General features: G+C 35.8%; 1 protein-coding gene across 2 annotated transcripts in view; it reads right to left on the reverse strand.

Moving 5' to 3' along the window:
- LOC149780882 (ileal sodium/bile acid cotransporter-like) overlaps nt 1–24492 on the reverse strand; it is a 56308-nt gene that overhangs the window by 20439 nt on the left and 11377 nt on the right. Inside the window, exon 2 of one of the 2 annotated variants that reach the window (XM_089937985.1) lies at nt 8835–9635. In XM_089937985.1, the coding sequence (XP_089794111.1) occupies nt 8835–9512 (678 nt within the window). In that variant the 5' untranslated portion in view covers nt 9513–9635. Of the gene's footprint in view, nt 1–8834; nt 9737–24492 lie in introns of those variants that run through there. The other variant, XM_089937984.1, reaches the window with a different exon arrangement.

Raw genomic sequence — 24492 nt, forward strand, 5'->3', positions numbered from 1 at the left:
CAAAATATTTCAACATATTAATTTGCATTTTAAGAATTGGTTGTATATGTCACGTATTAATGGTGAATATTACAAATATAATTTTATTACATACCCATTTAATATTACATGGCTGATCTGACATGCGATAAAGATATTCAAATCTCTGACTCCTCATCGCACACTCAAAATTCAGCATCGCAGACGCAGCCTAGAACATCTTTTACAATTTGAAATATTAAAAGCAGTCCACTTATCACATTCGCGGAATAAATTACTGATATGCATTTCAAATTACTGATAAATGCTAACACACATTTATAATTTTAAGAAATGCAGTCATATTTGATTTAAAAAATGGAGGCGTTTTCGCTGTGTACAATGGGGAGAGAACCGTAAGGAGTGACGAGCAGTTTATGTACATTTCACGGTATGTAGGCCGAGAAATTAGAGTTAGTTAAGTTGGACAGCAATATCTTGGAAAGAAGATTTGAGAGAGAGAGAGAGAGAGAGAGAGAGAGAGAGAGAGAACAAGTAAGGACTTTGCTGCTGAAATCTTGTATTGAAATTTTTTAAAAATCCAGACAAAATCAAAAAGATTCATGGAGTCATGTCAAGATTCATGGCATCGTTAGAAGTGCCCCATATCTGAAGAAATATTTACTTATTATTTAATTCCTGACGGCCTCGACATTCATACGCCGTATCCAACTCGTTCTTTCCTCATTTACAGCGTGAAATTCAAGAATAGTCCACTTGTAGACTGTCGGGAATGATGTATTGCTATACATTTCAAACTATTCAAACTGTGAACACGCGATTGTAATTTTAATATTGGGTGAAAATGGCGCTTTGCTGCTGGGGATAATAGGGGTGTACTATAAGTAGGAGTTTATGAGTATGTCACGGTATCTACCGCCGACAAATTCAATTAGCTGAGATTGACAACAATATTGTGGACAAAATGTTTGACAGTGAATTCTCATATGAAGCTAGTATTTCCAACTGACAACAAACATGATAGAGAACGAGACCAAGCAGTTTGCCACTTAAATCTTGCATTGTAAGTTTAAAACTCCCAACAAAGCAAAAAGAAGATTCCGGGAGCCATGTCAAGATTATAGACATGGATAGAAATGTATCCAAGTTCCGAGAAAACTTAACCCCTGTTTAATTAACCACTTCAATTGGCGCATTACTTTAATGAAAACGGATGGTTTGTACTTTGAACCAGTCTTAATAGTTACAAGACAGCTATAGACAGATATTTAAGGAACAGTAACAACGGATACGTCATTTGATATTCAGATGAGTTTGCCAATTGCCACAAGTGCTGAATTCTGGGCGCAACGACCTTAAACATAAAGGCTTAAGAAATCGGAGAAGAAAAATTTGAACCACACCGTTCATATGAGTTTTCAATTTCTCTATTAATATTACTGTGACATAGAATTTAAGTAAATCGTGAAATATAAATAAAGGTGACAAACATGTGCAACAAAAAGGTAGACGTATCACAGCAGCAGGTACTTTGAACATGATGCAAAGATAGAAAAATTATATCTTGTTAAACTATCGTTGTTGAGACTTTTTCTTTACAGGGACATATGCTGGGAATTAAAGGTTTGCTAACATGTCAGATTCTTGCTACTGTTCATGTATAAAATAAAGAGAAGAAAACAGAACAATATTGTTTAAAATTATCTTTTGTAAAAATATCCAAATGATTCTTGGAAATCTAGACCGCATTTTATAGAAGACATCGAATCTTCGTTTCGTTTAAAATATATGCTTAAATTATCCCATTTTGGTTAAATGCATCAATGATATTTTTGTAATGAAAATATAAAGATAGAAAGCTTGAATGTACTGTTAACTAATGAGCTTTCTAAATAAAATTGAATGTATTTAAGAGCAATTTGCCATGATATTTGCTTGGAAGTAGATTGTATTTATTTAGTAAGTATGGTATATGAAGAAAGGGTCACTTGCTGGTCCAATACATATGTTCTATTAGAGAAGGAGACAAACATCGACTTGCCTATGACTGCAGTTTAAAATAATTCATATGTCCCATGCAACATTTTTGAAACATTCAAAGCAAAAGATTAAACCACCATCTCTGCAATGCAGACAAGATGATTACGCAATTGCACAGTATATACCAAAAACTAGCCTCTGTTATGTACGTCAAATAAAGGATTTTTCACAGGTTGTACAATGTGTTTCATAAAACACCGAATGCCTATTTTATATTTAAAAAAAGTATACATTACAAAATTTGAAAAGAATCTGTTGCTAAAATTGGGATATGCAATAAATACAAAACCACATAACTGTTTTGTTACGAGTCGGGGGAAAAACTCGTTTGATACGGGGTAAGAACATACGTGTCGGACAGTCGGCCTCGACATATTCATACGCCGCATTACTCGTTCTTTCCGTCCACTTGGAACAAAACAGGAATGTAGTTTTTTCAATATATTTATTCGTACATACACTAATGACATGTTGGACATGTGTCGTGTGTACCAACGCAGTAGCCAAATGAAATTTGTGAAACAAATTCGAGCCAAATCCAAAACTCGCGAAAAATTCGAATTAAAAAAAGCACGTCATATTTCTTTTCCTAGCATATGTCAATAAGTTATGTATTTGTATTCCTTTGTAAGGCTGATAATCATCCTACCATGTTCAGGAGCGCACTTGTTTCCTGTCTGAACTTTACGTAAATTTCTCAATTCCACTAAATATTTTCACGTTTGTAGAAAAAGCGTGTTTCATCTTTTCTGTGTCGTCCCTATTGTGTAAATATCAATAGTGTAGCAGTAAACTGTTGGCTTTAGAATGAACACTTTCTATTTTTGTCAATAGGCTCTTGAATGTCAGCACGATGTCTTGAACATTATCAGCTATATTGTAAGCTTAATCATCCCACTTTAGTTATAGCTTTTAGATTGCAACTTATACAACAGTTAACAAATACAAGGCAAATTTGTGTCCTATACGGTGCTGGCTATTTAATTTTCGGGGTGGGGTTACAGCCGCGATTTTCTTTTGAGTTGAAATATTTTCGTTTCTTTTTTTTCAAGTTAATTTATATTTTCTTTTAAACAATATCGTAGATATAATATGTTGTTATTTTGCGTGGATATAATATGGTGTTATGTTAAAATGTTCTTTCCAGGTATTGTTGTATATGATGACATCATCGATGTAAGCATCACAATTATCTAGGCCAGAGGTGATCATATTCATTAGTCGTTGAAAAGTACTTGGCGAACCTTTCATCCCAAAAGGCATCACTGGGGTCACGAATGCCGAAATTTCCTTTGCTCTTTCCGTCAGTGGAATTTGCAAAAATCCTTTCAGAAGGTCAAATTTGGTGACATACTTGGCATTTGCGATTTTATCGAAGCAGTTATCGATTCTTGGTAATGGAAATGAATCTGTTTTAGTCACACTGTTCGCCTTCCTATAATCAGTGCACATACGGAAAGTTTTATCTGGTTTCGGAACAGTTATACATGGTGAACTCCAGTCACTTTACTAGGCTCTATGAAATCATTTTCCAGCAAATATTAAATTTCTTTTTTCAAGTATTCCTGTATGAGAGGGTTCATCCCATATGGGTGTTGTTTCAAAGGTTTGGAATTTACAATTTCAACGTCATAAAGAATTGTGTTTGTTCTTGTAGGAATATCTGGAAACAAGTGCTCATATTTAAATAATAACTGTTTAAGTTCATTCCTTTCTTGCTGATGCAAATGTAAAAGTTTCTGGTCCAGATCACTCATAATTTCTGAATTTCGAAGATTTGTCGCTCCAAAATAATAGAGTCCGATGATGTTCCTTTACTCAAATCTTCATTAAGTGGGACAGGTACAATTCGATTATTTGCGTGTTTAACATGGTTATCTCTCTCAATATACTGGAATTCCTTTAATTTATTTATATCCCAGGAGTACTATCATTATTATTTAACTGATTCATTTTCTTCTTAACCTTGTAAGGGCCGTAATACCTAAACTGAAGAAAATTTTGAAGAATGAGCAAGAGAGACAGAACTCTATTACCAGAATCAATAGTTCTCTCTATTGTAATTCTGTCAAATCATAATTTCAGTTTTAACTTGATTTGCTGGATGTTTCAGCTGAACGTTTCAGACCTAAAATTTGATCCTTGATCAGATTGGACAGATTTGTGAAAGCCAAATTGAGTATAAAAAAAAATTATCAAACCTTTTACTATTGTTTTAGTTTTAGCATTCCTCAAAGGTATTGTCTCTGGGAATCTTGTTGACACACACCTTATGGTCAACAAGTATTGGTTACCTGACTTGGTCTTAGGTAAGGGGCCAACACAATCTACCATTATTCTGCTAAATGGTTCGTCAAATGCAGGAATAGGTTGCAGATGAGCCTTATGTGTCTTCTGATTGGGTTTTCCTACCCTTTGACAAGTATGACAAGATTTGCAGTATTTACACACATCCCTTTTGATTTTTGGCCAATAGAAGTGAGTTAGTATCCTGTGATAATTCTTTTTAATCCCTAAATGAATAGCCATGTATTTCCTGTCTGTAAGATTTTGGAACTAGAATTTGATAGTTCACTGACCACTCGTCATCAGCTGGTACCTTGGGAGGTCTCCATTTTCTAATAAAAAGTCAATTTTTTTAATGAAATAACAGACAGGTAATTCATTGGCTTCAGTTTCACTAACAGCCCTTTGAAACAAACAGGAGATCTCATTCGATGACAAGTTATTGTCGTTTATCACTCTTATCAGAATAAAGAGAATGATTAGTTAAAAGAGGATCACTGTGATCAATACCTTCTGATTGATCCAAACAAGGAGCGAAAGCGACCTCATCAAAAGCCTGACCAATACATGTGTCAGTTAAAGGAATATTTCCCTGATCAACATCATTCTCAAGAGATTGCTTTGCCATATCTCTAGTAACTGCACGAGCTGGGTATAAATCAGGGAATACTTTTTCAATAGGATTGACTTTCTGATCCAAACAAGGCTTGTCAGTTACATAGTGGATCAACCACAACCTTATGTCCAGCTAGGCCGTTGCCTATTTATAAACGAATGCCCTCAACGTGTAAAGTAGATACTGTTCCGACTGTCACGGGTCCTAAGACTAAGTCTGGTGACACATTTACACAGTGGAGTGGATCATTAACAAAGCCGCACTCTACTCCCTGAATAAGAACACTCTCATTAGAAGAATACATCTCAGAAAAAGGCAAAGTACCTGACAATAAAAGACTCTGAGAAGCTCCTGTGTTCCTTAAAACTTTAGGGATGGAATTGGCCGAATCACCTAAGAGTGATATAGAACCCTTCGACATAAATGGTTCATAATTCTCCATAATACAATTAGACTGTTGTTTATTACACCCAACAAATGTATTGCTTTCAATACATGACCGTGACCTTGACCTCTTAGAAATAAGAGCATTTGGAATAGGTCTGTTTTGATTCAGATACTTATTTTTCAATTTGTAGCAATCAGAAATGACGTGTCCTTTCTTCTTGCAATAGGTACACGTAGGAAGAGACAACGATTATTGATCAAGCTTATCAGTAGATTGATTTTTAAAAGTTGTGTCAGATTGAGATATAGAAGGGCCTGTATTAGGCTTAAATACTTTTCTGAAAGAAAATTGCTGAGTGAAGATTTGCCTCAAAAGGAACTTTATGAGCTTAAGAATATTTGTCAGTGGCACGAGTAGCATTTTCCAAGGTTTCGACCTTTTGGTTATCAAAGTAAGTCTTAATGTCACTATGGACACAGTTCTTGAACTCGTCAAGTAATGCAAGTTGTCTGAGATATTCGTAATCTTTTTTAACCTTTTTAGAAAAGCACACCTATCAAATTGGCATGCTCTTTCCCCCATACAAATTCGACATTGGTCTGATCATTTCATTTTCTAGAATTCCTAAACTCTTGTCAATAAGTCTCAGGGACTAACTCATAACCTTCAAGATACATTTCTTATCCAGATCATTGTCAGCACTCTGATGTGGTGACAGAAAATTGTAAATATCACTAGATTTATCAGTAAAAACATATTGTAATAATATAGTCCAATACTCTATTGGCCATTTCAAAATCTCAGCAATTTTCTCAAAACGAACAAACTATTTATCTACCCCTTTTTCCAGCAAAGGGGGTCATAACTTGATATTTCTTAAAACATAAAAAGTAGGGGACTGTTTTCCCTTTGCCAGCTCTAATTCTTTTAACATAATTTGAAATTCCCTTTCTTCCTTTTCTCTGTGCATTTGCATTTGCATAAGCCTATTTTGTTTCTCTTTCTCAAATTGTATTTGTCTTTCATCTTTATCTTTCTGAAACTGCATTTTTCTTTCTTCTTTCTCTTTTTAAAACTGCATTTGTCATTCATCTTTCTCTTTCTAAAACTGCATTTGTCTTTCCTCCCTTTACTTTCCATTTGTATCATTTCTATCTGAAACTGAACCTGTGCTATCTCTAATTCCAACTTTTTTTTAGCTACACATCCATTTTCAAAATTTCCAACCACTCATAGGTAAAATTTAAAACAAATTCTCTGCTTTTAGTGATATTTTTAAAAAGCCTGTTGATGTCACTAAATATTTATAAAATGAAAAATTATATTTGAGATTTAAAAACTTTCAAAAACAAACTGTTCAGAAATATTTTAACCAAAGTTCATATATCCCAAGGACGAGGAACTCAATGTTCTTTGTTACTTGTTTATGCACTTAGAAACGTAACAAGAAAAGTGTGAAGACAACAAGCTTTGTAAAATTTAACAAATAATTTATTTCACTAGAAAACAATGTAAAAATGAGAAGAAAAAAACTTACGGTTTTACAAATCAAATCCAAAAATAATCCAACAAAAATCTAAGAATAAAAAAAATAGAAGTCCTAGTAATAAAAAGTCCTAATGAAAATGAATTCGAATACCGATGAAATCCAAAATGGAAGGTGACGTATGCTGTGGTCAGAAAATAAGAATCCAGTGTTTGAATTCTCTGTAAATTGTGATAACTGTCTTTGTCTAATAACTAATTTAGAGCTCAAGTATTTCCATGGAAACATAATCTCTTTCAATCCAAATAATTTAAAGAAAACAAAATAATTAGCAAAAGAAAAACTGGCCACAACATAAAACACCTGGGCGTCTCCAGCGTTAAAACAAGTTATGACTATTCTTTCTCAAAACATCAATAATAAACCTAGCCACGACGCAAAACAGATGCCAAGATGCGGATCAATCCTCCGGTGAAACCTAATTGCTACATGTTTTATGTCACGTACTTCAAGTATGGCATCAATTTCACTTTATGAATCTTACTCTGAGAAAGAATATAAAAAAGTTGTGTACTTCAACTCTTACTGATTCTGAAACAAGGTCAGGAACTAGCCCAGCATTAGTACAAAGTTTCTATTATTAGTTGTTTACGAAAAACAGTCAGGTCAAACAGAACTGAACTGAATTTCTGGACAATGTCAAATCCAGTAAATAAAGTTACATTACAATAGCATGTAATGGAATACAAAAAATTAAAACAAACAAACAATCAATTAAATTAAATCAAATATAAATTAAAACAAATATATATAACAATACATTTGTCATGTCCCAAGGCCATTGTTGAAAACACGTGACGCTCACCGTGCAAACACAAGCACGTTTTCCCTGCGTGGTAATTTTGAAAAACATTGTGTACTTAATAGCTTGATGCAATTCAAAATAGTTGTCATCCAGACAGTTTTTAAGATATTATGCTTGCCTTGAACCAGTGTGTTTACTGTTGGAAGTGGCTAGCTCTGCTTCTTATCCGACTACTGGTATTTCTCTGGCTACATACTGTGCAGTGATTAAATGAGGTGAACATGCCTCACATCAATTTCAAGAACAACGCAAGCCGGGATAACCAAATTCACAAATATATCTTTATCTTTAATTATTACACAACAATAGCTCAAGAAGTCACACCATAGCCTTACGTTAAGAAATTTGCCAGGGGCCAATTTACTAAGCTGTCCTCTGCCACCTTAACAACACAGCTAACCAATCTTGGTTATATCGTACCAAAAAAGATTTGATCTTCGAAAGGAAAATATATACGAGGCAAATATAAAAGCAAACAAAATGGTGAATCCCTGAAAATTCAATGCACATTTTAAGCAATAAAATCCTTATTCTCATAAAATGTGTAAGACCTGATCAGAGTGAGCATGACAATCACCCAAAGGCAAGAAATTTGCATGAATTTGTCACCAGTTACGACACTCCTCTCAAGGCATGAAAATTACACCTGTTTGTCATCCCTTACGACAAGCATCCCAAGGCAAGAAAGTTGCATTCATTTGTCAGCCCTTACGACACGCATACCAAGGCAAGAAAGTTGCATCCATTAGCCACCCTTTACGACAGGAAGGCCCATCGGACCTATTGTACGTCCTTAAGTCAGCAATTGCAGTCTCCATTAATAAACTCAGATCATTTGATGTCAGCAAGAACTCTGTGTTTGACGATATATCAAGCAAAGGAAACATTTCAAGCCAGCTTCCCTTGCACAGTGGTTAACAATTTCTTTTTCTCCCTTACTTTTGGGAATTTACTCAATATCTGGTCAATTGATATATAGATTCAATCGATTATCGATGAATAAGTTGACAAAATAAATTAGCCATCCAATCAGTGGCTCAGTCAGCCGACACTTATTTACCTACCCCCCCCCAAAAAAAAAAACAGTCAACTAACTAACAAACCTACCAATAAATGAACCTATCAACCAAACAAGGAATCAACCAATCCGTCTAAGACAGTGAAGCATACTTACGGCCGGCATTATGATGTACTGGCATCCAAGTCCGATACCAGGAGCGATAGGTTTTCTCAACGCATCCTTCACCACGGGTATGTTTAGACCACAACCGAAAGAAATGGTGATGCACACCATAAATACGTAGACTACGACCCGGAAGATGAAGTCTATGGCCCTAATAGGTCGAACAACTGTCACTAGAATACTGTCCACCCCAACTATTTCCTCAATGACGTCATCATAGTTGGATGTATCCCTGGCGTCGTCACCATGTAATGTGTTTGAGTTTATTGGAGTTATTCCGTGACTCTGATTCTTGTTTTTATCGACTGGTTCAATTCTATAGAGGTTAAATTCAGCATCTGCAACACCAAGGAGATTCCCTCGGAATGTTGCAAGCAAAGTGTCTCTTATCAGAAGCTGTCTTCTGACATGATGCTTTGAATCTCTCTTATCTGACTCCTCATTCGGGATAACTCTGACCTTTTTGCCACTGGATATGTTATAAAATGTGTCAGGTTCTGGCGTATCGTCGTCGTAGACAGCATTATCACATGAAATATCCATTTCTCTCAGTTCGGTCACAGAGAAGACTCTATCACTAGTGCTCTTTATCCGCAACGAATAATATTCGTCCTTGTTTTGACATGGTACCGTAAAGTTGATTTCAACATGTACGTCTGTGTCCATCATGGTGAAAACTTTCGATGGTGAAATAGCTGTGACAGAAAACGTTTTCGTGCGATTTTGGAATATATCAGTGTTTTCATCGTCAGGTATATCATTTCCATTCTCATCGACAGAAGCAGCATTTACCTGAATAGAATAATAACAGAACATTAAAGAAATTATCCCCCAAAAAGCGGATGGTGTACAAACGACGGCCATCGCAAATTCCTTGTCTTGTATTCATGCCAGTTTATTTTTACTAAACCGATGGGTATCAAGATGATATCAAAGAATAACAATTAGATATGCTAAGAGTCATACCTGGATGAGCAAAACAAATAGTGAACACGTTCAGGTAACCTGAGTCGGTATATATTCTTTCGGATTGGACGATGATAAACAAGGACTGGGCAATAGAGTGGATAGGAAAACAAGAGCAGATGGAAGATGGACCTTTAGAAACATGTTCTCTGCATGTTTCTAAAGGCAAACTCGACGTGACCTGATTTCTTTGTGACCGTCAGTCTAATGATGATTTTTTATCACCAGGATCAACATGTGCTTTATACCAATATATTTAAAAACAATCTCCAATTTAAAAGTATTACTGCAATAATTATACGTGAATTTTGCCAGTTAGTTTTATTGAAACTCAGTTGACCTGAATATATTTGCTTAACGTTTGACAGCCCACCCCTATCCCACCCCACCCCAAAAGACCAACAACAAATAAACAAGTAAAAAGCCGGTACATTTATTACACCGAGCAGTAAAATTAACTTCGGCAAAACACATACATATTCGCGGAATCTCTGTGTTTAGTCGAAAGAAATGTATTAGTCACGCGCATAAAGTACGCGCATTCGTGAAAGCATAAAGGGTTAAAAGTTTAACAGATGACAAACTGAGAATTTGCAACAAATATTTGCGGGCGATTAGTAGAATAACTATGGTTATGACTACCTGTGTTCCTGTGTCAGAATTGTCGTCAATTTATTTTTGATCTAGATATTATATTTTTTTCTCACATGCAGATGCTTTTGTACTTATTTTTGCTTCTAATTATGCGTTACCGCGTGTTATACGTCATTTTGCATTCTTGGTCCTGCGGACGCATATATACATTAAAGCTAGATGGAGACATGAAATAGAAAAACAGAAGACTTTCTCTATTTCCTAATTAAGTGTACATTTGTTCTGCAGCATTTCAGTCATGTGTGGATCTGCATTGTATAAAAATAATGTGCAACATTAACTGCAGTTCATGTTAATGAATTTTAATGCAGCAGACGATGCGTTAATTATACCGTTTTACCCTTTGAGAATGTGCTCTCTCTCTCTCTCTCTCTCTCTCTCTCTCTCTCTCTCTGGTGGCTGCTTAAGTAATCGGCGACAGATATAAAATTTCCCATAATGGTATACCAGTCGTTAAAGAAAATTACCTTTAAAATAAGATATTTTCACGCTCAATTTACTTTCTATTTATAATTATTGCTGACGTAAATTGAAATTATACTTTCTTTTTCTTACACTTTACTATTGGGTTCAAATTTATTGCTGGTCCTGAACTGCTGAATTATATTTAAATTTATCTTTTTTTAAAATTGTTTTCTGTTTATAAATCGGACAATAAATTTCTTATTGGATTGAGCGCATGCATCAAATGCCAGAATTTGAACATCACGTGCATACGTCTAATGATTCCAGAAATCGAGGATTGCGTGCATAGGTCCGGTGATGCCAGAATTCGAGGATTGCATGTATACGTCATGTGATGCCAAAATTCGTGGATTGCGTGCATACTTTCGATGATGCCAGAATTCGAGGATTGCGTGCATACGTCCGGTGATGCTAGAATTCCATGGATTGCGCGCATACGTCCAGTGATGCCAGAGTTTGAGGATTGCACGTATACGTCTGATGATGCCAGAATTCGAAGATTGTCTATATACATCTGACGATGCCAGAATGGAAGGATTGCGTGCACACGTCCGATCATCTCAGAATTTGAAGCCTGTCTGTGGTACATGGTATACATCTCAAATTTGGACCTTGATTAACCACCGATGGTCAAATAGCTGGGAATGTTTTGTGAGATATACGTACCTCTGAAGACCTCTATCGTTGGTTTGAACTCAAAAGGCGTAAAATGTGATTTTTTCGTCTCTTTCTAAAATATAGACCTTTAGTCATTTACTTGAATCCCCATGAGTCTCTAAAATCTTGTTGACATTCATGAACTCGTTTTTGTTTATAAAGGCGGGTAGTAATACCACATGTATGTGTATCTAGCATCCTTACAAAGCTGCACATCTCTCAGGTAACACGGTCATAGTTTTCTACATATGTTGTGTTATGTTTCTTTGGATTTGGATTTTTTAAGGTAGCATTAACAATATTTCAGTCATATTGTTACTACAGTTTATAATCTAGCATTGGGGCATCATACCGCAGACATGTAACATGATGTCCCACCCACTGACATTATCCTGACACTAGGCTGACCAGTCTTAACACTAACGTTTTAATGCCGAGCGCATAGCGAGGCAGCTGTATGTACCATAAGACTTTGGTATGACGCAACCAGGGTTCTAACCCGCAACCTCCCCCATCCGAGGCGGAAGCTCTAACGACTAGGCCAACGGAGCGGTGTATGTTTTTGTAATGCTTGTCTTCTTTCGACGGTGGTGTTACCAATTCAGTTCCAGTCTCTATCATGGCTAACGCAATGTATTCCCGATAATACTGGGGAACTGACTTTCTTCGATATATTCAGAATGTGTATCTCCATTTTAAACTATTGACTTACATCATGGTCAGACAGAAAGAATAAGTACATTGATAAACAGGACAGATTTCGCAAAGCGCTTTTGCTAATTACAGCACTTTTCTCTGATTTGACCAGTCTCATGTAAAGCTCTGCAGCACTGCCATCGAACGTACAAGGAAATCTGCGCAACATTACCACATGCACATAATCACCTTATCGTTGAATAGCTCGAGAGAAAAAACAGCACGTCCAACAATACTTTCTTTTTGCACATTAACAACTTCTCTTCCTGAATTTTCACACTGGATAGAAACGTTTTGTTCTATTAGCACATCTAAAAGATATCCTTAGTTATATTCCAAAACTGTAAGACCTTACAAATGTCACAGACCATAGGTGGAAAAAGTAATGCGATCTCACGCAGTCACTAACATACTCAAAAACATGCTACTATGCATGCACCAATGGTTCTCTGGTACCTAAACTGGCAAGCCAATATCTTAGTCCGGTAACAAGTAAATATGCGTCTCCCGAATGGTTAGTCACTGACATCATTCGCACAACTATGATGTCATTTCCATGAATGCTAGTTGAAAAATACCCATCCACCCGTGGATTGGAGTGACTGGTTGATAGTGTCACTTCGTCATGGTGCATCATGGAGAAGAAGAAAAAAAATGGGGAATTGAGTCCCATTAAGTATTTTGCATTGTTGATACACACATGTAATGCCAACTTCTACTTGCGCATGCGCATTACATTTGTATACTAAGTACGCATCATTTGTTATGATGATATTGCTGAAAAATGGAGTCTACATCAGAAATGGAGCATAGAGCTTGAATTAGTTTGTGTACAAGTTTATTTTCACACATACCCAAGATGCTATATAACGATAAATGTATTTTTGTCAACTGGAAAAGCTACCCTCATTAGGGGATGCAAACCAGTAAATTATTTGTCGAAATAAAGAAGCAAAAACTAACAAGTTTTGTAAACCTTCACAAATAATTGAATTCCCTAAGTTATAAAACTGAAAATTTAAGAAAACCTTATAACATTATGAATTAATTCAAAGTAATGTTAAAACATTCTTCAGACTTCATTAATCACAATGACATTGTTCAGAACTCCTTTACATAAATTCACAATAAACCCAGAGTTATATTTTTCGCGAGCACTTTGTTCTTTCAATGAATAATCCAAACACATGTTTCCTCTAAAATTATATATACACACAACATTAAACACGTTGATAAAATTGTAATATTTGGAAATAATTTTCCAAATGTTATTTACTTTCTCAATGCTATGACAAAACATTTTATCTATAGATCAAAACTTTGCGAAATCATCTTTTAATGTTGAAGTTCTGGTCCAGTTGAAAAAATTATTGTAAAAAACAGTCAAGTAAAAAAGTCTTGTACAACGGTAACACACACACACACACACACACACACACACACACACACACACACAGAGAGTTTTTATGTATCTTTCATGTCTTTGCTCTGTCTCCTGTTGCGTATTTTTTGTCCGTATCTTCCTATTCTATAGATGAAATGAAAATAATAAAAAAAATCGTCGTCCGTGATATGTGATACATATTATATTTGTTTATTTAATTTTTTACCGAGGTTATTTGTAAACAGAATAATAAAGAAAGTCTCCTTCCAGAAAAATGATATGCGTACAATTATTTAAATTTATCATATACTCAACTCTCTCTATCATGGGTAGAGTTTAAAATTACAGTCACCTTACCTGCGGGAGGTCAAAGAAGCAGAATAAAAGTAATTTTTGAATTAAAAAATGAAATTATATTGTGCGAGGTGAAGCAAGCGTCATTCAAAATGATTCGTGCCTCTTTAAGTCGGTGTTCTGTGTTCCAAACAGACAACCGACAGGGGGCAAGTACGATTCCAACCATCATTTCAGCACGGGTAGGGTACAGTTATGTGTGCTTGGGCACAGTACGTTACTCCAATTGTCTTGACACTAAATAACCTGTTTGCGATTCTATGACGTGAAACACCAAACTAAACGCAAATCTGGAGAAGGGGAAAAGAGGAAACTATCAACAATATATAGGAATAATATTTCAGTTTGCATCAAAATTCTTGTTCGAGATAGATATACAGACATAGACACAGATACATATGTGGATGGATACATACATACATACATACATACATACATACATACATACATACATACATACATACATACATGCATGCATGCATACATACATACAGACATAGATAAACACATGCATTCATACACACATGCATGCTTACATACATACATACACACATGCATTCATACACACATGCATTCATACACACATGCATACATACATGCATGCATACATACATACATACATACATACATACATACATACATACATACATACAAAAGTAGATAGGAGTAGGTAGACATATACTTTTACGAATAAGCGAAACGTTAGACCCATATGCACTATAAATGCACAGGTGTTACACAAACAGTATTCCAAAGTTCAAAATATGCGTACTTTTGCTGGGATATCGGAGTCCTTGAGAATCCTGTTTAAAAAAATATTTTATTCGGAGCAGTTTTGTGTCGACGACAGTATCAATGTCTTACATGACACGCTCTTTTCTGATATGACTCTCAATATATTAACGCTAACTCAAATGGCGCAACACATTAGAGACGTTAGACAGAGGGAAGGTAATCCCAGAATACGTAATATATGCGCATCTATCGTATCACATGGTCTGTCCATCGTGTACAACAGGTGGTCACGAAATTCATATGTCTCTATTCTTGATAATTGCATTCAAATTGATAATAAGAAGGACAAAATTTATGTATCTAACTACAGGCTGATGTCGTTACTAGGCCGCATTGGCAAAGTATGTGAAAGGTATTTTCAAATATCTACCATACATATTCGCGTATAAGTCGAGATAAGCTGCAAACGACAGTGACATATATCTATTATCGTATAATGCACCTGCAGGTCAAAGTCTCTATTGATGGTTGTAATGATTACTGCCAACTGCATTAACTAAGATCTGCAGCGCATTATTCGAAGGCATAGTTGGTCTGATCTTCGGACTCGACTTATAAGCCACAAGATAAAATAAAAAAATGAAAATATAATTTTCTCACTTCTAATAACCTAGTCAACCATTTGCAATCTTGTATCAAGCCAATATTGTTGACATTTATAATACTTTTGGCATGGTTATTGATATTATTTAGTTTTACCAGCAAAGATTCAAAGTTTGGCATACAGGATAAATTCTTTAACTTCGAAATCTTTGGAATCGATGGTAGGTTACAGAATTGAGTTTTGAATTGTCTTACTAACAGGGTACAAATATTTGTTACAGAAGGTTGCAGTTCGAAACAACAATGTTCCGAGGCTGGTATTCCACAAGGATCTATAATTGGACCACATTTATTATCAATTTTTAGTAATAATACCATTACTGCTCTCGAGAGTAGTATAAGATTGTTCGCTGAGGATACATGGCTATCACTTATTGTATGGGACCCAGTTTTGACTGCTGGAGTCTTGAATGAGGACCTTCATTAAAGTTTAATATGGGCAGATCAATGGCTTGTCAATTGTAACCTTAGCAACACTGAATCAATGATCATATCAAGCAAAAATCAACACGTAAACAACCCTCTGGCTTTCATGAACAATTACACTTATTGATCACGTAACTTCTCACAAGCATTTATATTTAACTATTGATGAAACATCTGTCTAGCAAAATACATAATCAAGTATAATTTTATAAACTTGGACATTAGTCACCATACTAGGAAGTTTGAAATTCAAACACGATAGGATTTCATCAGAGGTTCTTTATGTCCCTAATAGTAAGGGCACTTAAGTAATACTGGATATAATTTGGAACACTGTATAAAATCTCAGAAATATCTATCGCAGAATCAAATTTAAAATAGTAAAGGTTATTTATGCAACCACCTGAACTATATTACTGCTACCACTCTCTAAAATATTTTCATTGTTCTGATTCATGCGTGTCTTCATCATTCATTCACCGAGCTTGACTTTTTTTATTTAAAAGAGTTTTAGAGTAAAAATTTAAAAAAACAATGTGTTACATTCAAATTCTTTTCCAATTAAATGTCATTGATAGTTCTTTGTTATTTTCTAAAGAATGTTTTAATCATTTTTTTAAAATAAAGTATTAATTTACTGTCATCATATTTCTGTCGACCAGCACTTAAAAAAGAGAGAATCCCATAAATAAGATCAGAATAACTCTTCTTATTTCCCACACTACCCGGTCTGCAATTTATAGCTGTTCAATGTACTTCAGATTCTTGGCTATCAGAGATTTTCTTTGGTATCCAACTGATTCAAACTATCATTTGTTATTGTCCCATGATGCACATGGTGTCTGAATTATCGTCCAACGTATAAATTAAAGACTGGCATACAAAACTGAATGTTTTTTTTAAAAATGTTACTGCTTTGTAACTAAAAATATATTTGATACATTATAAAACTCTGCAGCGAAAACTCCGCATGCAATATGAAACATGATGGAAAGCCTTCTTCTCTAAAGAATGAACAATAAATCTACAGAAATAAAATAAAAGTGTCTGGTCTATCTCGGATAAAGTTGCCTGTTCAAGTGTTGATTCCTGCCGTGTTAAATTCAGTTTTTCATCGAAAAGTCCATTCATGTTGGGGCCAGACTCGGATTAAATGCATTCCGGTCAGTACCCAGCTGAGCCGTTCATATCTAAATTTAAATATTTCGATACGCTGTGCCTTTCACCGTGAAATATTCATTAGAGGACCTGATTTTTACAACTGCGATAAAACATTCTTTATTTTAATCGTTGTTTATTTTGAGATGCCATTGTTGTGGTTATAAAAACATCGTGATGGAAATGCATCTGCAAAGTTAGTATGAGAAATGGGCACAAACGTAGTTTGTGTTGATCCGGAAATAAAACCATGACCCCGAAAGGTTTTGATTATCCCCTAAATCCTATTTTGCTAGGCAAGAGCTGTCAAGTCTTGAGGCGTATAATGATCTGTAAGGGCACTGTGACCTCTAGGAATCCTACTGTGATTTAATTGTTGGTATGAGTTCAGCTTAGGGAGGAATGTGTGTGTGTGTGTGTAATATATAGAAACAATAATGGTGGTCTGACGCCATATTCGTAGAATAATACTGGATGAACATAAATTTCATGTTGGTCAGCATGGAACTCAGATCAAAGTTTGATACACACCTCGTGCCTCGTGGAGGTTTTGTTCGATGATAATCAAAAATTTGTTGCAAATGTGAGAAACAGTTCCACAAAAACCTTTTCCAAAAAAACATCTTTAATATAAAGAATGTACGATGTCCGCCAGGGTGAGTACTTACCTACATCTCTCATAGTTGGCAGTGTAATCTAGTGGTTATTGTTTTGGACTAACGTCAGTGTGAAGCTTTGTCCACTGGATATGAAGTTTCAGTTCAACTGTGAATAATAGGTCTCTTACAAAATCCGTCTTTTTGTTTTGAATTTTGAAAGTGATTTTTCTTTCTCCTGTATTTGTATACCCTTATCTAAGTTTTGCACTTTTTAGAAAACCTCCATGACTAGCCTAATTGGGCTAATCGAATTCCAATAATTACAATATTTGCTTCCTAATTTTATTGAGATACTTTTGTATTACAATACGCTGTACTGAATTCTAATTAGTATAATGAAATGAGCAATCCTAAGAATTGTTTTTCTCAGTCTAACCTATAATCTAGTATTCCTGGTGCTTGAAAGGAAAGCTACAAGCCACGAACGATGTCAGCTACAAGATTTACGACAAGCTACGACATACAATGATTCTGGTTTTTTGACGGGGATTAATTGCTAGCTTTTAACGAACGTATTACTCTTTAAAAATGTTCAAAATCTTTTGAAGTAGTTGCGCTATGTCTGCGAAAATATTTTTAAAAAACATTAAATCAGATGCATACAATAGTAAAATTAACTACATTATTTCTCGTGATACTCCTTCCGAAAATAATAATACTAATAATAATAATAATAATAATAATAATAATGAGAAGAAGAAGAAGTAGTTACCTCCTGGAACACAATGCTTGGAAAGATTAAAAGTCAATGGCCTTGGGTTTGAGTAGTGTATGAAACCCTAAATGCTGGGCCACCCACCCTTTTATCCTCCAGATTTTGTTTTAAAATCCCAGACCACCACTCAACGAACTTTTAAATTTGTTTTAGCTTCAAACACCAATACTGCATCCACCACACAATACAAATAAATATTTGGTAACAAAACCCTAGGCAACCTACCCACCTATTTGCAAATTTTATTCAGGAAACACCTAGCCATCAACACTTAAACTTTAAAGAAAAACACAATTCCACATACTCTCAAATTTGTCATAAACCGTCGGGAACAATCATTCATAACTGAAGATGTACCCTAAGCTACAAATCGTCTAAATTTTAAGAGAAACGTCTTTAAAATATTATCAAAAATCTAAACTTTTACCGAATAAATATAAGAGCACCCGGTTTTAATGCTACGTAGCCAATGTATGCATTTTCCTGCCCGTCATCGACATCCCAGCCAGATTAGAGTAGATAAGTCAGTAATTGCAAGCTACAACACATAGGTGGAAAAATAAACAAACACAACCAGACTCAGCTATACAACAACCAGACCAAGATATCCAATAACCATACTAAGATATCCAATAACCAGACTCAGATATCTAACAACCAGACCCAGATATACAGAACAGACTCAGATACCCAATAAACAGACCCAGATATCCAACAACCAAACCCATATATTCATCAGTCAGACTCAGTTAGCAGTCATGCCTTAAAAAACAACACTAAATAAACAAAAGTCCCCCACCCCGACAAATTCTAGCATATCATGCAACCAGTCAACGAAAAAGATGCACGCATAACGTAGTTAATGCTCTCTCTCTCTCTCTCTCTCTCTCTCACACACACACAAACAAACACACGCGCGCGCGCGCGTTAACCACATCCTCCAGCAATTCATTCCAAAACAAAGCCAGTAATTACAAAACACAACATCTTTGAGACGGTCACATAAACAAAACGACTCGCATAACAAACACTCAATAATAAATATGCAACGCACATACACAGATATCAAGCACACACAGGGCCAGATTAGGGCTTTGAGGGGCCGGGGTCACTTAAGATAGCGGAGGCATCATAGATCAAAAACACCCAGAAAGCAGTCCTAAAATTGTCCTTTATATGTGTATAAGTATTATAGCTGTATTAATGTAATTATTAGACGGTTTAGTTCTATATTCATTATATTTAAACACATGCAGTTTTATCCCTGGCAACCACGGGTGCTCCCCATGACTGTAGGGTGACTCGGGGCACTAACCACTGTGACCGCTCCCAATCAGGTCATGAAAAAAACAAACCCATATTTTTAAGCTTGGATAATTAAACCTAAAAATTATAACTTTTCTGAGTGAAAATCTCGCTCCTAGCGCATACCACATTTCATTATATCTTGCAGTAATTTAAACCGGATGAAGTCAGCAACTTAAAAAATCTAGGCCGCAAAACGTGTTATGTACCTTGTTTTAGTAACTTCATAGTTCATATACATAGCAAAGATATACGCAATAAAGTACCGAGAATGACTCTACAGATGTTGAAATATATAACATGTTCTGATTTGCACTTATCTTTTATAAAGCGCTGATCGAAGACTGGATCTAAACAAAAATAGTAAGAAACGTTGCTGTTAAAAATATACAGTAATACGTGATTTACAAGTAAAAGGTGCCATATTGCAGAGCACATATTGAAAAACACTGGAAATGTTAAATGATATGTTTGGGGCAATCATAATAAGTTACTTGTTGGAAAACGAATCCAAGGCAACTTACACCAAATCCTGATTACACTGTTGACTACTTACTTTTGAGAGAGAGAGAGAGAGAGAGAGAGAGAGAGGGAGAGAGATTTCATACCCTATCTCTAACGTTTTCCAGATAGTTTTAGCCATACGTGTTCAATAAAATTTAAACAAGAAGGCCATGTCTAGACCCACGATCGAAGTACTGATGTTAAAGTATGACTTTGTCCTCAAGGCCATGACCTGTAGGTCTAGCCTCATGATCAAAGCATTGATGTAAAAGTGTGACATTGACCTCAAGGCCATTACCTGCATGTCTAGCCTCACGATCGAAGCATTTGATGTAAAAGTGTGACATTTACCTCAAGGCCATTACCTGCATGTCTAGCCTCACGATCGAAGCATTTGATGTAAAAGTGTGACATTGACCTCAAGGCCATTACCTGCATGTCTAGCCTCATGATCAAATCATTGATGTAAAAGTGTGACATTGACCTTAAGGCCATTACCTGCATGTCTAGCCTCATGATCAAAGCATTGATGTAAAAGTGTGACATTGACCTCAAGGCCATTACCTGCATGTCTAGCCTCACGATCGAAGCATTTGATGTAAAAGTGTGACATTGACCTCAAGGCCATTACCTGTATGTCTAGCCTCATGATCAAAGCATTGATGTAAAAGTGTGACATTGACCTCAAGGCCATTACCTGCATGTCTAGCCTCACGATCGAAGCATTTGATGTAAAAGTGTGACATTGACCTCAAGGCCATTACCTGCATGTCTAGCCTCACGATCGAAGCATTTGATGTAAAAGAGTGACACTGACCTCAAGATCAAAATATTGAGCAAGTATATCGCAGAATGAATTGTCTCATCTTGACAATAGTTCCTTCTCAGAATGATCAAATTACAACAAGGGGTTCAGAACATACAGACAAATGAACCATACTTAAATCAAAGTCCAATGCAAATTTTCAATGACTAAGATCTTGTCTCAGAGGTCGAAAGGGGGAGTGATCACGTTGCTGAAAGAACTTTGCTTGATAATGATTTTTTAAATTAGCAAAATTCACCAGAGTTTAAGAAATATACGCAAATATACAAACTATAACAAATTAAACGGAAATTATCTATGACTGCAACCTTGCTCCTTAGGTTAAATGAGCAAATGTGCGTGTCGCATAAAGACGCATAACGACATGTCTTGATTTTGTAATGATTCTTTCCAATTATGAACAAAATCCATCAAATGGTTTAGCAAATATAAGCAGGAACGTCATTTCAACTTTTTTCAGGGTTGGGGGCAAAACTTAATGGGGGGGGGGTAAACTTGACGGGCATGTTAATTTTCGTATATAGGCTACAACCACCCTGCCCCCCCCCCCTCCATGACGTCCCTGAATATAAGATACACAGGCAAATCTTCAATGGAAATCTTTGTGCATAGTTTCTATGACTTTGACCTTAGCCCCAGATCAAAGGGGTAAGAGAGCATGCGGCAGAATGAATTATCTGAATTATCTTAGCCTCATAATGATTCGTGACAAGTATAGTGAGACTCTATCAAAGGGTATATAAAACATGCAAAAAAAGGAACACGGTAACAAAACCTAAACAAACTGGTGACGCCACAACTGCAGGAAAATTAACTGAAATTTTAGTTTCCCAATGGGGCACATAAAAAGCTATTATACAAGGCCGGCAGAACAAGATCTACTATCTTGCCTTGAAATCACGAGTAGAACGAACAGTGTAGACCCTAATCTGTCAGTAGATTTTCCAAACATAGTATGGCGAAAGCTGTGGGTCTACCGTATGATTTTCAAAAGCTAGTATGCTGACAGTTATGTGTCTACCCTATGATTTTCCAAAGCTAGTATGCCGAGAGCTGTGGGTCTACCCTATGATTTTCCAAAGCTAGTATGCCGGCAGTTATGGGCCCACCCTATTCTGGCATAATTTTTGCACAGTTAATGTAGTACCTTCTCAGTTGCGAGATCATGCTTCGAGGAAATTACCGTATCGAAGCGGAACATGGTATCGAAACAATAAGTTAGGCAAACTGAGTCGAATTGTTCATAAACTGTATGATTAATTTGGAATTAGAACTAGAGTTTCTGACACTAGTTGACAAGCAAAGAGATATAATGCGTACAAGCACTTTTTTTCTTACAACCAGACACTCGTTAGTAAATACTGTTTCTAGAAGTGGGATTTCACTTTCTTCGAGTACTGTAATGCGACCGATGTTACATTTCGAAATCAACTCATTATTACAAAGTCTCGTGAACTTTAAATCACTTGTACTTTATTCAGTGACGGTGCGAGGGTCCGAGGGGCACACGTGCAGTGTTCTTAGTGACGCACCTACTTTGCTACAGCGAACAGCTTTTATGTCAGTTGCCAACCTACTTCCTCCCCCAACCCCTCGTAAATATGTTACGCTAAGGTGAAGGTTAAATACTAAAAAAAGTCAGCTGCAACAAAACAAGAAAAAAATATCTCCCGACCACGCCCCTTTGCCTAACGCCAAACGCAAATGCTATCTCTCTATCTTCCAAACTCACCCACTCGTGCCACTTTTTATTAGATACTAAAAGTAAACAATAAAGACATTTAAAATAAATGCAACATGAAATAAATCAAATTCTAACACGTAAGTAACCACAAGACATCCAGTCAACACAATTCTTTATGTGAATTATTACTTTTTTTAGTTTGAAACCAGTATCTTATTCGTCTGTATTCTCAGTCTTTTTGTATTTGATAGTCGATGTAGTGTCGACCACTTGAAATCACAAACTTCTATAGTATAACCTTTGCCGACAGATTCGAGCCAGGAGCTGGATTTGATCAATAAGTGACGCAGGTTCCAGTCATGACAAATTTATCTTGCTGTCTTTGTATATAAAACACTTTACACATCCATGTTCCTGTCGACCCAGTTTTCAGCTATATTACATATTGGTTTCAAGTTGTGTTGTTGGTGTCAGTTTTGTTCTTGGTGCCTCTATTGTTGTTATTGCTACTAATTTCCTTGCAGTATCTAAATAGGTCAGTAATCTTCAACGCATCCTCGGTACAAAGTGTATTAAGGCAATTTGAAGTATTGAAATGTATAAAGCAGATGAAAGTTTATGCATATCTATCGAAGAAAGGTACTAGACAGAGCAATAGTATAAGCTGCTTTACTCCAGGTTCCTTCCGTTTCATTTACCTCAAAAATTCCATCTCTTTATCTTATGAGACGTCGAGAAACCAAATCATGAGCTGTGGGAACTGGTATATTGTATAGCCGTCGAGAAGACATATTATGAGCTGTGGAGACTGGTATATTGTATAGCCGTCAAGAAGGCATAGTATGAGCTGTGGGGACTGGTATATTGCATAGCCGTCAAGAAGGCATAGTATGAGCTGTGGGGACTGGTATATTGTATAGCCGTCAAGAATGCATAGTATGAGCTGTGGGGACTGGTATATTGTATAGTCGTCAAGAAGGCATAGTATGAGCTGTGGGGACTGGTATACTGTACAGCCTTCGAGAAGGTATATTATGAGCTGTAGGGACTGGTATATTGTACCTCAAATAGATTTTGTTTAAACTTTAACCAAACAGTTTGAATGCTGGACTTGGAAAACATTTCTAATTTGAAGAAATATCTTACAAATTTGCTGAGTGTAATAAGGGAAAGAAATCGAGATAGTAACTCAACCAAAACGTATTGCGACCTTCTTGATAAAGCAAAAATAACAATAATAACAACAACCCGTGCCCGCTCCCCCACCCCATCAACGCATGTTTCTAATGGGCATAATGTTTCATTATTAGGTAGTTGTATCCATCAAGCCATGTTCGATCTCTTTCATACACGGTCTCTCTTCATAGTCTTATCTCACGTGTTTAGGCTCGAATAAATAGTAACACAAAAAAGAGTGAAAACAACAAGATTTGAAAAATTTAGCAATTAATTTATTTACCTGGAAAATCTGTGTAAACAGTGAAAAAATAAGAACTTAACGGTTTTAAGAATCAAATACAAAAATAATCCAAGAATAATCCACGAATAAAATTTTACAAGTCCTAATAATGAAATGTTCTAATGAATTCAAGTTCGAGTCCCGACGAAGAATCCAAGCTGAAAGGCGATGACGTATGTTGTATCATATACAGTGTTGTTCCTTGTAGAGACACAAGAAATAACATTCTGGTTTAGAAACCCGAATAAATTTTTTAAGAAATGTCTTTGTTCAAGAATTCTGTACGAGCTCTCAAAAATTTCCAGAGAAACGAATAAATCTGTTAGAATCCAAATAATC

This window comes from Sinohyriopsis cumingii, chromosome 16, assembly GCF_028554795.1.
Source record: "Sinohyriopsis cumingii isolate HCF-2022 chromosome 16, ASM2855479v2, whole genome shotgun sequence".
Taxonomy (NCBI): domain Eukaryota; kingdom Metazoa; phylum Mollusca; class Bivalvia; order Unionida; family Unionidae; genus Sinohyriopsis; species Sinohyriopsis cumingii.